At 44.9% G+C, this 14,385-nt stretch overlaps 1 protein-coding gene across 4 annotated transcripts in view; it reads right to left on the bottom strand.

Moving 5' to 3' along the window:
• The window catches only part of LOC101516337 (uncharacterized protein C3orf20), a 35,036-nt gene that overhangs the window by 7,975 nt on the left and 12,676 nt on the right, over positions 1–14,385 (bottom strand). For all 4 annotated transcript variants that reach the window (XM_058678390.1, XM_058678391.1, XM_058678389.1 and 1 more), the window contains 5 exons: positions 12,565–12,714; positions 11,995–12,115; positions 8,482–8,613; positions 3,415–3,538; positions 2,144–2,396 (listed from right to left, as the gene is read on the bottom strand). In XM_058678390.1, the coding sequence (XP_058534373.1) occupies positions 2,144–2,396; positions 3,415–3,538; positions 8,482–8,613; positions 11,995–12,115; positions 12,565–12,714 (780 nt within the window). The remainder of the gene's footprint in view (positions 1–2,143; positions 2,397–3,414; positions 3,539–8,481; positions 8,614–11,994; positions 12,116–12,564; positions 12,715–14,385) is intronic.

Here is a 14,385-nt window from a genome sequence, read left to right as displayed (position 1 = left end):
TTCTAATCTTCCAATGTGGCAGCAATGTCTTAGACAGCAAGGCAGTCAAAATTTCACCTAAGGAACAATGTAAGCTGCCAGAAACTGGCCAGGTAGCAACTGCAATACGTACATTCTCAGATGCAGAATTTAAAATAGTTGTTTAAGGCCCGGCACGATGGCGTAGTGGTTAAAGTCCTCACCTTGCACGCCCAGGATCCCATATGGTCACCAGTTCTAATCCCAGCAGCCCCACTTCCCATCCAGCTCCCTGCTTGTGGCCTGGGAAAGCAGTCGAGGACGGCCCAAAGCCTTGGGACCCTGCACCCGCGTGGGAGACCCGGAAGAGGTTCCTGGTTCCTGGCTCCTGACTGGCACAGCACTGGCAGTTGTGGTCACTTGGGGAGTGAATCAACGGATGGAAGATCTTCCTCTCTGTCTCTCCTCCTCTCTGTATATCCGCCTTTCAACAGAAATAAATAAATCTTTAAAAAAATTAAATAAAATAGTTGTTTAAGGAAACTCACTGAGTTTCAGGAAAACACAGAAAAGCTGTCTAATCCTCCATCAGAGAAACTTAATTCACACAGAAGTAATTAAAAAAAAGAAACAAATAAAACTCTTTGAGCTGAGAAGTAAACTATGTGAAATTAAAAATATAACAGGACATGAAGAGAAGAATGAATCAATTTTTTTTAATTGGAAGGTAGATCAGATCTATGGAGAGAAGGAGATACTAAGAGAAAGATATTCCATCTGCTGGTTCACTCTCCAAATGGCCGCAGTGGCTGGAGCTAAGCCAATCCAAAGCCAGGAGCCAGGAGCTTTAACGCTTTTGGACCACACTCTACTGCTTTCCCAGGCCACAAGCAGGGAGCTAGATGGGAAGTGGAGCAGCTGGGACACGAACTGGTGCCCATGTGGGATCCAGGCATTTGTAAGGTGAATATTTAGCCACTGAGCCATTATGTCAGGCTCAAGAATGGATCAAATAAAAGAATTAGTAGCTCGGGGCTGATGCAGTGGTGTAATACATTAATCCTCTGCCTACAGCACTGGCAATCCTTTTGGCACCAGTTTATATATTGGCTGCTAGACTTTTGATCCAGTTCCCTGTTTATGGCCTGAGAAAGAAGAGGATGGTTCAAGTCCTAGGCCTTGGCACCCACATGGGAGACCTGGGAGAAGCTCCTGGTTTCCTGGCTTTGCACCGGCCCAACTCGAGCCCTTGCCACCATTTGGGGAGTGAACCAGTGGGAAGAAGATCCGTGTCTCTTCTCTCCCTGTATATCTACCTTTAAAAAAATCTTTAAAAACAGTAATAATAATCAATAATGCCTATGACATGTTGTAGTGCAGAGGGATAAGACACCACCTGCAATACTAGCATCCCATGAGTGTTGGTGTGAGTGCTGGATTCCCCATATCTGATCCAGTTTCCTGCATATGCACCATTGCAGCCATCTGGGCAGTGGAGCAGTGAATGGAAGCTCTCTTTTTCTCTCTTCCATCCCTGTAACCCTGCCTTTCAAATATATTAACCTTAAAAACCAAAGAAGGAATGCTGGTTACAGTCACGAGTAAACTGCCAAAGGACTCATCTTCCAAACAGACTGCTTCACCCCACTTCCTGGCACTTCGCTATCCCAAGGGTAGCCCAGCGTTCTCTGTAGAGGGCCACATGGGAAATATTCTAGAGCTTGCAGGCCAGAAGACCTCCTTCCCCACTGGCTAACACTTGTACTAAAGCAGGGAAGCAGGCATGGATGGTATGTAAATGATGGCTATGGCTGTGTTCCAATAGCCTCTCAGTTATAGGCACTGACATTTGAAGTATCATGAAATATTTTCTATTGGTTTCCTCTCAAAGTACTGAAAACTATAAAATACACTTTTAGTTTTTCCATTAAAAAACAGAACAAATAGGCACTTGGGCCAGATCTGACTCACAGCAAATCCTGCTCGAACATGATACTCAGATTTACTTTCTTCCAAGCTGTGTTCGATCATGATCTAAAATGATCCCACTCATTCGTGTCTTTATTGCCTCTCCCCTCACCCTTAGAAAGTAGGCTTCTACAGGGAGGACCCTTGCCTAGCTTGTATGTCCAGGGCCCATTTTCAGTCCCTGGCACCTCAGGAAGAAAACAGGCATTATGCTGACCTGTCTGCGACAGTGGCTTTGGACTGTGTCTTGACAATTTTCTTCTTAACGGAGCTGACAGGAGCAGGCTTGGATTCCTCCTTCAAAGGCTCATCCAGGGAGGATTCTCGTTGGAAGGAGCGAGGTGGTGAAACATGTCTTCCTCCGAAAAAACTGAGCTTGGGACCCCACTCAGAGAGAGAACCGGACTTCAGCCTGAATCGAGTGAACTCTACCTCTCTCATTACAGTGGGAATTTCTATGCTGAGCAAATCTGTGAACAGAAGGCACTGTTGTCACTTTCAACACTGGCTGAACATGAGAACACATGAGCCTCACCTCGAAGCAGTCTCCAAAGCACAGCTTCAATCTCACTTCACCCAGGCAGCATGTGTTTCATTCCGTTTTGTGTCCTTCATAGAACCCACCACATAGGCCAAGTGCGTGAAACACTCCTGGCCTGTGCCCTTCCTCTCGGCAAGAATGCTGCTCCCTGTCTCTAGGGTTACATCAATTCCGACCACTTACTTTGTGGTACTGTGTTTATTTATCTGTTTTCCTGCTTTTCCTAATAGACCAGAAAACTTTTTAAGTTATGGACAGGTCATTCCTTCATTCCCTTACCAAACATTTCTCGAATACAGACTCTGGGCATACAGAGATAACACAACACAAGGTTCCCTGGGGAAGCCTTGGGAGCCCAACAGAGACAGCAGGGTGAGGTCCCTGCATTTTTGCATTTCACACAGATAAAGAACAGGGCTTACAAATGGATGACAGATATGGGAAATGGAGGTGACAGGTGAGGTGGGTGTGAAGGTGGGAACCATGAGGGATACAAGAAGGCAATGAGACATGCAGGAGAACAAATGCCCATATTGAAACATTAAGGACACATGGGGAGAGGGAAGGGTACTGGTGTGTTGGAATGCAGTGGTTTACGCCATGGCTTGACACCAGCATGCCAAAAGTTCCTGGCTCCTTGGTGAACCAGTGGATGGAAGACATCTTTCTAACTACCTTTTAAAATAAATAAACAAACAATGACACACAGGGAAAGAGTTCAGAAATCTGTTGCCAAACTCCACCATTTTTAGCTGAGTGGTCACAGAGCCCCTGTTTGGCAAGCTGAGTCCAATGTTCCCACCTAAAATGAGGACACATCCCTGCCAGGCCTATCGAGGCTCAGGCTCAGGATGCAATAGGTGGTAAAGAGCTGTCCCTTGAGAGAGATGACCCAGGATTTAAGAAGCTGCTGAACGAGCTTTTCCCTTCTTTTCTGCCCTCCTTACCTGCTGCCAGCAAGATGGAATTCATGAAGAGAGTCAACGTCTTCTGAAACCACCTTTTGAGCTCGGCCAGGGCTCGGCTCATCTTAGACATCTTTTCCTCTACAACGCTGATCCTGCGGGATGGCTGGAGAGAGGCAGTGGAGGTGGGATATTGCTACCAGTCCTTCAAAGAGCCCTCTGGCTAGCCCAGTGACAGCCAGGACTTGCTCTGGTTTGAGGGATGTGCTGCTCACTCTACTCAGAGCACACCTTCCTCTCCCTCAGCCCAATGAGTTCAGTCCAGCAAAGACTCCTCTGATGGCCTCAGCCATCAATAATTGCTCTCTTCTCAACTTCCATGTCTGTGCAACTGGTGCCTGTCTGCCCTGCATTCTGGTCATTGTTTACTTCAAAAACAAAAGTTATGAAGTCAATCAGCACTCAAGGACAGGGTGCAAGCTTTCTATGTCTCCCATTTAACATAGAAATGTATGGGGAAAAAAAAAGAAGATTCTGTGGCATTTCAGCCTCTGGAGGGTAGAGTGGAGTGGGCCTTGGACAGATTTTCTGAATACATTTCCTGAAGGACAACAGTATCTGCCCATGTATGCACTTTCGCCTGCAGGCAGGAACTGGAAGAATGGTCCAGGCAATAACAAAGGTTCCCTCACCTTTCCGTTGTCTGGCCCTGGAAATACTTCTGAGCTAATTTTATTGATCTACTTGTGTATTTACTTAAAATTTACAGTTTGCTTTTGCAGAGGATTTGAAACACCACTCTGGGAATCTAAAGCTTCGCCCCTCGGCATTCCTTCACCTCCTAACTGCTGCCTTCTTGGGATTGGGGAGCAAGGAGTGAGGCCTCAGGGTGGTAGCTGCCGCAAGTCTGTCTCTGAGGAGTGGCTTCTTCCAGGGTTACAGTGGTCAGGGAAATACTGACCAGGATTTCCAGGGCCAGAGACTTTGAGGGAAGAGGCCAACCATTCTGACTCTCATGTTGCTGATGAGTGACCACCAGCCCCCCTCAAAATACTACAGGGTGGACTTCAACAGGTCGTTAAAGTCCTAGTGGTAGCCTATGAAGTTGGATACCACTTTACACATGATGACACAGGTAGGGAAACTGAGGCCAAGGTATGGAGAGGTCTGGTCTGAGATTCTACTTCCTCTTTCCCGCTGAGGCTCTGTGCCAGCTCCAATGTGCAGCAGATCTCCCTGGAGGTTCCTTGCAGCTCTCAAGGCCTGAGACTCTAAGATGAGCCAGTGGTGATGCCTCAGGAGTTCACGTAGCAGCATTCTGGGATACTGTGCCAGCCAACTAAGGTCAACATTTGGAAATATTGTTACCTGCAAAAAGTGTGATGTTTCTTGATGTTTTTGCCTATCTAGTTAGAATTTGTCATATACAGCACACATCCCAGCAGTCTCCTCCAGAAGAGGTTAAGCTGGAATAGCTGCTGGGCAAGTCTCCTTGGTCAGCATCAGCTCCTGTCATCCGTAATGAAGCACTGTGTTCAGCAGCTATTTTAATGCATGGGGAGGGGGTTCAACTTATGTTGAACAGCTATAAGACAGTGATACTCTGTGAGTTATTTTGTCATTTTTAATAACATTTCACCCTTCTACTGCACTGTCCAACTGTGTCTTTTTTTTTCTTATTGGAAAAGCAGATATACAGAAAGAGAGGAGGAGATGCAGAGAGAAAGCTCTTCTGTCTGCTGGTTCAGTCCCCATGTGGCTTCAACAGCCAGAGCTGAGCAGAGCCGAAGCCAGAAGCTAGGAGCCAGGAGCTTCTTCCAGGTCTCCCATATGAGTGCAGGGTCCCAAGGCTTTGGGCCATCCTCGACTGCTTTCCCAAGCCACAAGCAGGGAGCTGGATGGGAGGTGGAGCAGCTGGGATACAAACCAGCACCCATATGGGATCCTGGTGAATGCATGGTGAGGATTTAATCACTAGGCTACGGCACCCGGTCCCAAACTGTGCCTTTGTAAGTTTTCCCCTTCCAACTGATACATGAGAAATTTTAAAGTTCTAGCAGCCACATTCAAAATGTGTTTTAAGGGACTGGTGTTGTAGTGCAATGAGATTCTGTTACCTATAATGCTGGGAACTCCTATTAGTACTGGTTCAAGTCCCATGGCTCCACTTCTGATCCAGCTCCCTGCTAATGCACCTGGAAAAGCAGTAGAAGATGGACCGAATATTTGGGCCCTTGCCACCCATGTGGGAGAACCAGATGGAGTTCCACATCCTAGTTCTGGCCCTGTGCCAGAGACCATTCGAGGACAGACATCAACAGTCTGGGAGGAAGTGAGACAGGTCAGAACTGAGTGCTCTGGGAATAAACCACTAGGGCATTCTGCATGCAAGGCAGCAGTCGGCCAAAGGCCAAGCCTCAGATGCAGTTGTCTCACAGAGCTTGTGTGCTCACAGGGCAATCCTCTTCTACCTCTGGCACATGATGCTCTCCTGGTGGTCTCAGCAGCTAGTTAGCAGTGGGGATAGGGATGTAACCTTTGACAGTTGCCACTTCAGTAGAGAAATTTCGATACCCTAAGAAAACAAGAACTTCTAGAAAGAGCTCCATGGGGTTCCTCTCCATTCTACAGAGGAGAAAACCTCTGGACTCTGCTTTCATCTTTACCTTGTCTCCTGTCTCTTACATCTAGTCTCATGTCATTCCCCTGGTTCCCCCTGGCTCATACCATGCCTGTCTCTCCTCTCTGCAACTCTTTCAAATAAATAAATTAATCTTTAAAGGAAATCTGTTTTAAACAGCAAAACTAATTCTAATAATATGTTTATTGGGCCCCGTATATAAGGATACCACCATTTCTATATTTCATCAAACATTTCATGAGAAATTTTATGTTGTGCTTCCATATTGCCTTTGATAAGCAATGTGAATTTTTACTTATAGACCCTCTCAACTCAGATCTGTTAGATGCTATGGGATCAACGGCCAAGTGCGAATCGTGGCTATCATTTTGGACAGCACAGCTCTAAAATTCTAATTCTAGCTTGGTAAGGTGGAATTACAGTAACAAAAAGTCATCCACTAAATGATCGAGGAGCTTCCCTGGGTTCAGAGGGCATCACTGGTATGTAGATGTACGGTGATTTCTTTCAGCTGTTCACAGAGGTCTTTGCTGCTAGTACAGTTCTTGGCTGCGTCCCACACTTTAGATGACCAGACAAATGGTCACCAGGAAAATAAAGCATGGATGCAAATTCAACAGAATGAATAGTTTTCTTCACCTATTGCCTTTGATAAGAAAAATAACCTCTCATCTTCTTTTACATGGTTTACAAATGTTTTCCAGAAACACAGACATGTGACCTCATCTGAAGTGGGTACTTATTTAATCACAAACTATGACTTGCAGAGTAAAAATAAGGGGCCAAATGGCAGACGAATGTGTCCGTAAGCAAAACCATGATTTCAGTCCAAGTGGACTGCAAGCACATTGCTCTAAGAAGTAACCGGTGCCAGATCTGAGCCTCCAGGCTGTTCTATGAAGCCCTCAATGAACACCCTGTCTTCATACCCCGGCAGCTTTCAGTTGTCTGTCTGACTGTCACACCATTCTGATCAAGCTGGATTATAGCAGGTGTTCATGTTTTTGCTCCTTTAATTAGACTGAAAGCATGGCAGAGATTGGAGGGAGTGGTATTTCATTTCTAAATCTCTAATAAGTAACTTTGCAAACTACAAGTGCTGACAAGTTTTCATGCAATCAGTTAATGAATCAATGAAGGTGAAATGCTGCTAGAATGAAAATGCAGTAAGAGGAGCAATGGTTTCCTCAAGGAGACTATTTATGGAACAGGCTGCCTCTGTGAGTCTGTTTGTAGTCTGGAACAGGTCAATGTGTCAAAGCATCTTGCTCAGGATGACAAGATAGCTTATCAATCAAACCAGGACACTTTTGAGAGGAAAAGGAGGTGCTATTTTTTCTGGCCTCCAGGTGGATGAGTTTAACTAGCACTGACTCTGGTCAAACTGTGAGATAGGAAACATCCCCACCAAACTTCCACCCTTGACTACTGCTCGTCAGAGCCTTCCCTTAGTGAGCCTACACACGTAAAGTGTTGCAAGGGGAATGTAAGGGGTCTGCTCCACCCCACAGAGCCCTTAGTCATCCCAGGGTTGTGTGTCAAGTTGATCTCTGTTGTGTTCCTCAGGGTTTGTGGTACTAGAGGACAAATGTACCTAATGTAAAGTAATCAGTGCTGGACCCTAGGATGACAGACAGTAAAGGTTACAGGGGATTTCCAATTTGGTGGAGCAGATTGCGTTGCAAATAAAAGAAGGCTAAAATGGAGATTGTTACAGGATGGCTGAGCAGAGAAACCAACTTGACTTGAAAGGAAGCAGGTGGAGGAGACTGTCAACATGGATCAGTAGTTATTCTATCCCACAACATGTCACCTTCTGGTAACAGCATCATGCTTTTCCTTCAGGGAAATATTACTGCCTCACTGCTTGTTCAGGTGGTTCCCTTCTGGCTGATCTCACCCCTAGACACCCAGGATGGACGTGAGACTCAAGACTGGACACAGGAATGTCTCAGTCATGGGCACCCAGTGAAGTCAATGAAGTGCAGTGTTGACAATAGCACATTCACTGGAGTTCTTAGAAAAGAGAGGGCCTCCTTTGCCCAGGGAAACTGAAGTATGTAGAATAATAATCCAGAGCCATTCACAGTCATTTTGTCATCATCCGGAGTGAAACTCTAAAATAAAGCTAGCAAGAAGGAAAATAGTAAAAAGATGGGAAGGTCTGGCAGACTCATTTGAGGACCTGTATCAAGCCCTGTCTGAAACTCCATATTGACAGACTCCTAAGTTTACTGATCCTATACAGTCTCTTTTAATGGGTAAGCCAACATTCATTGGATTCTGCGCACCTGCAACTGAAAGGATTTAACTCATACAGGAAGCATCATAGAGGTGATACTAAGATTCAGCAGTAAATGATGCCAGAGAAAGAGGCAGGTCTTCCAAGGGAGGCAGGGTAGACACGTTCTACCACCCACGTGGAGATGTCAAGGAGTGGGGCTGGTGCCTGATCAGTGTTGCCTTACCCGTTTACTATGCAACATCTTGTGGGGACAGTTCTTGGCTGATACAGTGATCATGACTGTTTCATTCATGCAAGTGAAGGTGACTGTGATGTACTCCTTCCCCAGGATTGTTAGTTTCATTTGCTCGTTCACCTGCAGAGAAAGAAATCAGTTCTCACAAGGGACAAGTTCTCTCTTGTCCCTCTCAGCCCTTCCGGACCCATCCCAAAGCACAAAACACTTTTTTTTTCTTTTTATTGATTACATTGCATTATGTGACAGAGTTTTATAGGCACTGGGATTCCCCCACCCCTCTCCAACCGCCCCCATGGTGGATTCCTCCACCTTGTTGCATTACCACAGTTCAAATTCTGTTGAGATTCTTTCATTGCAAGCATTTACCAAGCATAAAGTCCAGCATCTTATTGCCCAGATAAGTTCAACGGTTTCTTGGGGAGACCATCTCTGGTCTGAAGGTAGAGCCGGCAGAGTATCATCCCGATCAATTAAAAGCCCCGACATAACATCAGTAACAGTTTAAAACGTTATGGAATTAATTGACATGGTATTGAGTAACCAATATGTTAAAAAAAAAAAAGAATTCAAGTTCTGAACCACATCCTGTGACTTCTTCATTGACATTTCAATTATTAGTTTATATACAACCAGGTTCTATACACCTTAAAATGGCTATAGATTACTATTCAGCTGTCTCGTGTCTATTTTCATTTTAGTATTTAGCAGTACAAAACACCTTTGACTTGAGATTTCTATGCTCTTTCTAGTTCTTACATTGGAATAATTCTCTGGAAGAGACAGCAGAGTTCCATTCTCTCTTTGGGGGATTAACTGAAAAAGGAACTGATGCCTCCATGCTCCTGTTCCTTCCCTCTCCAACCCAAGCTTGGGACCAACTGGGAAAGAGACCTAACAGGTGTTAGCAACGGGAATCAGCTTCAGTTCTGGTAAAGCTGGATTGCAGGTGCATCTTGACCAGAAGCTAGCTTTTGTCCCTGAATTGGCTAGTGAACAGACTTAGGCAGCAGACTATGAGTGTAGTCCAGTAGGTGGGAAGGTGGTCGCGTGGTGGGCATCACCAGAGAGCATCTCCCTTGAAGACAGAACCCGGAAGGGGCTGAGCCACACACGCTCAGCCCATTTCCTTGAAGTCATTAAACACACCAGTAATCCTCATGAGGAGCCAAAGCAGATGTAAAAGGAGCAGAAGCTACTTTTTCATCACTTGGAATAGAATGGGATTTCCTTTTTAGAAGTCCCAAATATGTACCTAAAGAGAATGAATTGCTTACAGGACAACTCACTCTTCGCTGAAAACTCTGTGATCTAGGGGGTGAGTCTGCCTTTTGCCTCTTGTTAACAAGTCATTTAGCTCTTCTGGATCTCAAATGCTTCAATGATAAGTAGTTAAGGATTATTATCGGGGCAAATAAGATAAAAGTGATGGAAGCATGCCCATGTCCACCACAGATGAGCAGATGTTGTCAGGATGCAGAAAAGCAGGTCAAGATTTGCATGCAGAGCGTTATTTATCCACAGGGTCCTACTTATACACACTGGCCCCACCCAAGGGCCTTGGTGTTCAGTCCCCACTGCTGTGCTTCTCCTGGTCTTTGGTGTCCCTGACCTACAATATCCCCTTGCCTGCATACACCTCAGCACTCCTCTGAACCAGGACAAACGTTTACCTGTTTTCTTCCTACATTTCTTTCTATGACTCAAGTTGTGGGACCAGAGACCTACACTCAATTTCCTCTGTAATTGAGTCTCTACCTCATACTCTGCACCCTAGATGCTGGTCTCTTCTAGAACCTTGAAAGCACTAAGCCATGATTTGCTAAAACTTCTGATATCTTCAGACCTGTTGCTCATGCTCATGTAAGAGAAATCCTATCCTCTCCTGTCTTTCTTCTAGATAGATAAAAGTAGATCCAGGGTTCTATAGAGCTGCAGATACGTAGCTTAACAGGGTAAAAATATCAGTTTTAGGGCTTCTAAGTTGGGCAGTTGTAGAGAAACTGGTTAATGTTTCTGATCCCGGGGACAATAAAAAATAACTTTATTTTAAGGCAGTTAGCAGGTTTCTTGAGATACAATATGTGTGTGGCTCCACATGATACAGATGTTACTGACCGGTCCTGCTCCCTGGCTAGTTCGTTTTCCTCTCCCCCAGTGTCTTAAATACTGGCGCTCTACTAATTCAGCCATGGCCTGTCTTCTTGAGAATTTGTTATCCAGCCCCTCATATTTTGCCCATCCTCCCCAACCTCTCATCTTAGATTATGATTGATGTCAAAACAGTCCAAAACAACATGCCACCAAATCAAATCAACACACATAAAAAGACGTCATCCCTGCTCTTTTCAGAAACTTCTTTGTTTCTACCCAGACACATGACCCATCATGAAACCATATAAAATTCCTACCTCCCCCATCTATCTCACTGAATTCTTCCATTAAAATGGCTCTGTGAAGATATTGCCACCATTAAAAACCATTCATTTTTATTTATGGGAAGAGCAGAGCGACAGAAACAAAGAGAAAGATCTTCCATCTGCCGTCACTTCCTAAATGCTTGCAGCAGCTAGGACTGGGTCAAGCCAAAGCAGGCGCTTTGGACCCAGTAACTGAGCTATCATTTGTTGTCTCTCAGGCACACTAGCAAAGACTTGAATCAGAAGCAGGCATAAGTACTTGCTGCTCTACTTCCTACCCAGCTCCCTGATAGTGTGTCTGGAAAAGCAGCAGAAGATGGACCAAGTGCTTGGGAAACATGGATGGAGTTTGGCGCTCTTGGCTTCAGCCCTGCCCAACCCCAGTAGTTTCAGTCATTAGGGAAGTGAACCAGTGGATGCAAGACCTCTCTCTCTTTCTCTCTCTCTCTGCATCACTCTGACTGGCAGAGAAAAAATAATAAATCTTGGAAAAAATTAACCCAGAATTCCATGCTTAACAGTAAGACAGTCTCTGGTAAACAGATTCATCACATGAAGAAAAATAGAATTTTCTAATTTTCTGCCTTTCATGAAATGCCAAAGAAAGGTTTAGGCTGAAAGTACACCCAGAGTTGGTGTCTACCGGCCACTTTGCCTTCCAGATATTTTGATTTCAGAGATAGTAGAGTTACAAAAATAAGAACCAAATTTATGGCTTTTATTTTTACTATGTATAGGCATTAAAAATAAACTATTAACCATAACTATTACTTCTTAAAGACTTATAACAAGAAAAATTAGCATAGTAAGAGATATTGCCAATAACATTCAGTATAGCAGCTAACAGTTGTTATAGACAGACAAAAAAAAAAAATCACTTCTGCTAATTCTGAACTACCACCCACAGACCTAGGAACAAGAAGAATCAAACTACATAAAACTTAAAGCTCCTTCAGGGTGGACTCCTTTCTGACAGGTAGAATCTTGGGTTCTTAACCCTGGACAGCTGATGGAAGGCTGTCCAGGCTGTCTCTGGGACGGGAATGTGCACTCCCACCCCTCCTGTGCTAACCATACCTACCTTGTACTGCAGGGAGAGCAAAGTCTCTGTCTTGGAGGACCAGCTCCACTTATGGACTATGTAGCCTTTGTGGTCAGTGGTGGTTCCACCCTCTTCATCCAAGACCAAGATATATGGACATCTAGGAGAGACACATAAATGAGTAGCTGCCACCAGACTCAAGAAAGAAGCCCTTATCAGTAGAGGTGGACAGGTGGGCACGACTGAGATATGGCCCCAGGAGGGGTCCATGCAGGTGGCCTTAGTTTCCTGACAAATAGGTCTGTAGTCCTTTAACACCTATTGACTCTACCACAGGAGTCCACCAGGAATGTGATGGAGGCTCAGACAAAACAAGAGCACTAGAGGAGAAGTAGGACTTCAGGAGGTGTCCTTTTAATTGGCTGTGACATGGATCCAGCAAGGAGGGTCCAGATCTCAAATTACTCATGTGCACACAGGCGGCTTCAGCTTTGCTTCATTGCATTTCTAGACATCTGGCTTTTTCCGTAACCAGGGACTACTAAGTACCACTTCAGTTTGCACAACAGAGACAATTGCTTGGGGTCAGGGATTCTCCAACATACTTACCGGGTCTTTACGTTGTAGTGAACGTAACCCTGGCTATCTGCAATGAACAGGGCCAGGAGGGAATGAGGTAGGTCATTGTAGAGGTAGGTGATGGTTCGCTCTCTGCAGCATGTGGGGATCTGACACGCAGCAATGTTTCCAGAAGGGTAACTGGTAGAAATGGTTAAGTAGAATTTCCTAGGTTTGGCTCATGGAAGCACATCTACTAATCACTGTGTCAGCTTTTAGGTGCAGCATTCTCCATCTCGAAACACCCTCCCTGCACATGCATAGTAACAAATGATTATGGAACCCAAATGTGTCGTGGTTCTTTTCCTGTGTCCTTTTTCTTTTTATCACAAAGCTTTCTCCTTGGTGGCTTTATCTCCACCTCATGGATTAGTAATTTCCCTGGGTGCAATGGGTTTCCTGGGACACGGAGCTTTCAGTGCTAAAATAAGAAAAATCCCAGGGAAATCAGGACAAGTTAGTAATGCAGTAATGAGGAATCCAGAGTACTCAGACTGACCTGCCTTGTGTCACACCACGAGGAGGAGGCGGGATACAAACTCTGAGGCTCGTGACATGTTTTTTTTTTTAAGAGGCAGAGAGAAAGACAGCATACAGAGTGAGAGGGAGAAATACAAACTGGGGCTCAGCTCATCGTCAAAGCAGGAGATAGGAGAACAATCCAGGTCTCCCATGTGAGTTTCAGAACTGCAGTTACTTAAGCCACTACCACTACCACAGGATCTGCAAGCTGAAGTCAAGGGCTGGAGCCAGGAATCACATCCAGGCACTGCAGTGGTGGCCAAGGGTCTTTTAAAAATTAATTTTTAGTGGAATGGCAGATTTACGGAGAGAAGGAGAGATGGAGAGAGTTCTTCCACCCATTGGTTCACTCCCCAAATGGCTGCAATGGCCACAGCTGAGTCGATTCAAAGCTAGGAGCTTCATCTGGGTCTCCCGTGTGGGTACAGGGTCTCAAAGACTTGAGTCATTGTCCACTGCTTTTCTGAGGCCACAGGCAGGGAGCAGAATGGAAAGTGAAGCAGCTGGGACAAGAACTAGTGCCCATATGGGATGCCAGCACTTGCAGGCTTACAGCCTGTGTAGCCACTGAATGATAATGGTCTAAGTTCTTGAGTTCCTGACACCCATTTGGGAGATCAGCATGGCATTCCTGCATCCTGGATTTAGCCCGGTCTAGTGCACTGTTGCAGGATTTGGGGGAGAGAAACAGTGGACTGAAAGCTCTCCCTCTCTCTTTTTGGGTTTCAAAGATCGAGACAGCAGTGTTATGGTACAGCAAGTTGGGTTGCTGCCCAGGACAGCCACCCCAAGTCGGACTCCAGGAGTGCTACTGCCATCCTGGGAGGCAGTGGGTGACAGCTCAAGTGCTTGGGCCTCACCTGTCAAGTAGGTGAATCCAGTGCCACTGCTCTTTCTAGCAGCAAAAAGAATCAAATGAACATTAAAAAAATAATTTGTTTTCCCCCAGGATGCCTACATGCAGAATGTATTTAGGTTTTCTTTAAAATAACTCAGAAATATTGTATAGTTTGCAGCATTTCAGCATGCATGTCTTGCATCTCCTGGGTTATTTTATTATTTTGATGGTATCATAAATGACATCATTTCCTTTTGTTTGTTGCATTGTTTGAAAGACTTCAAGTGTAAATAGAATATAGAATCAATGCAACCTCATAAAAAAATCCCTCATTTAAGCAAATGAAAAATCTGACTCTAAAACACATTGGTAGTTGCAAAAGGCTCCAAATAATTAATATTACTAGAAAGTGACCATTGAGATGATAAAGTAGAGGGGCTCACATATCTTGA

Source organism: Ochotona princeps, chromosome 21 (assembly GCF_030435755.1).
Source record: "Ochotona princeps isolate mOchPri1 chromosome 21, mOchPri1.hap1, whole genome shotgun sequence".
Taxonomy (NCBI): domain Eukaryota; kingdom Metazoa; phylum Chordata; class Mammalia; order Lagomorpha; family Ochotonidae; genus Ochotona; species Ochotona princeps.
This window is presented reverse-complemented; position numbering and strand designations above follow the sequence as displayed.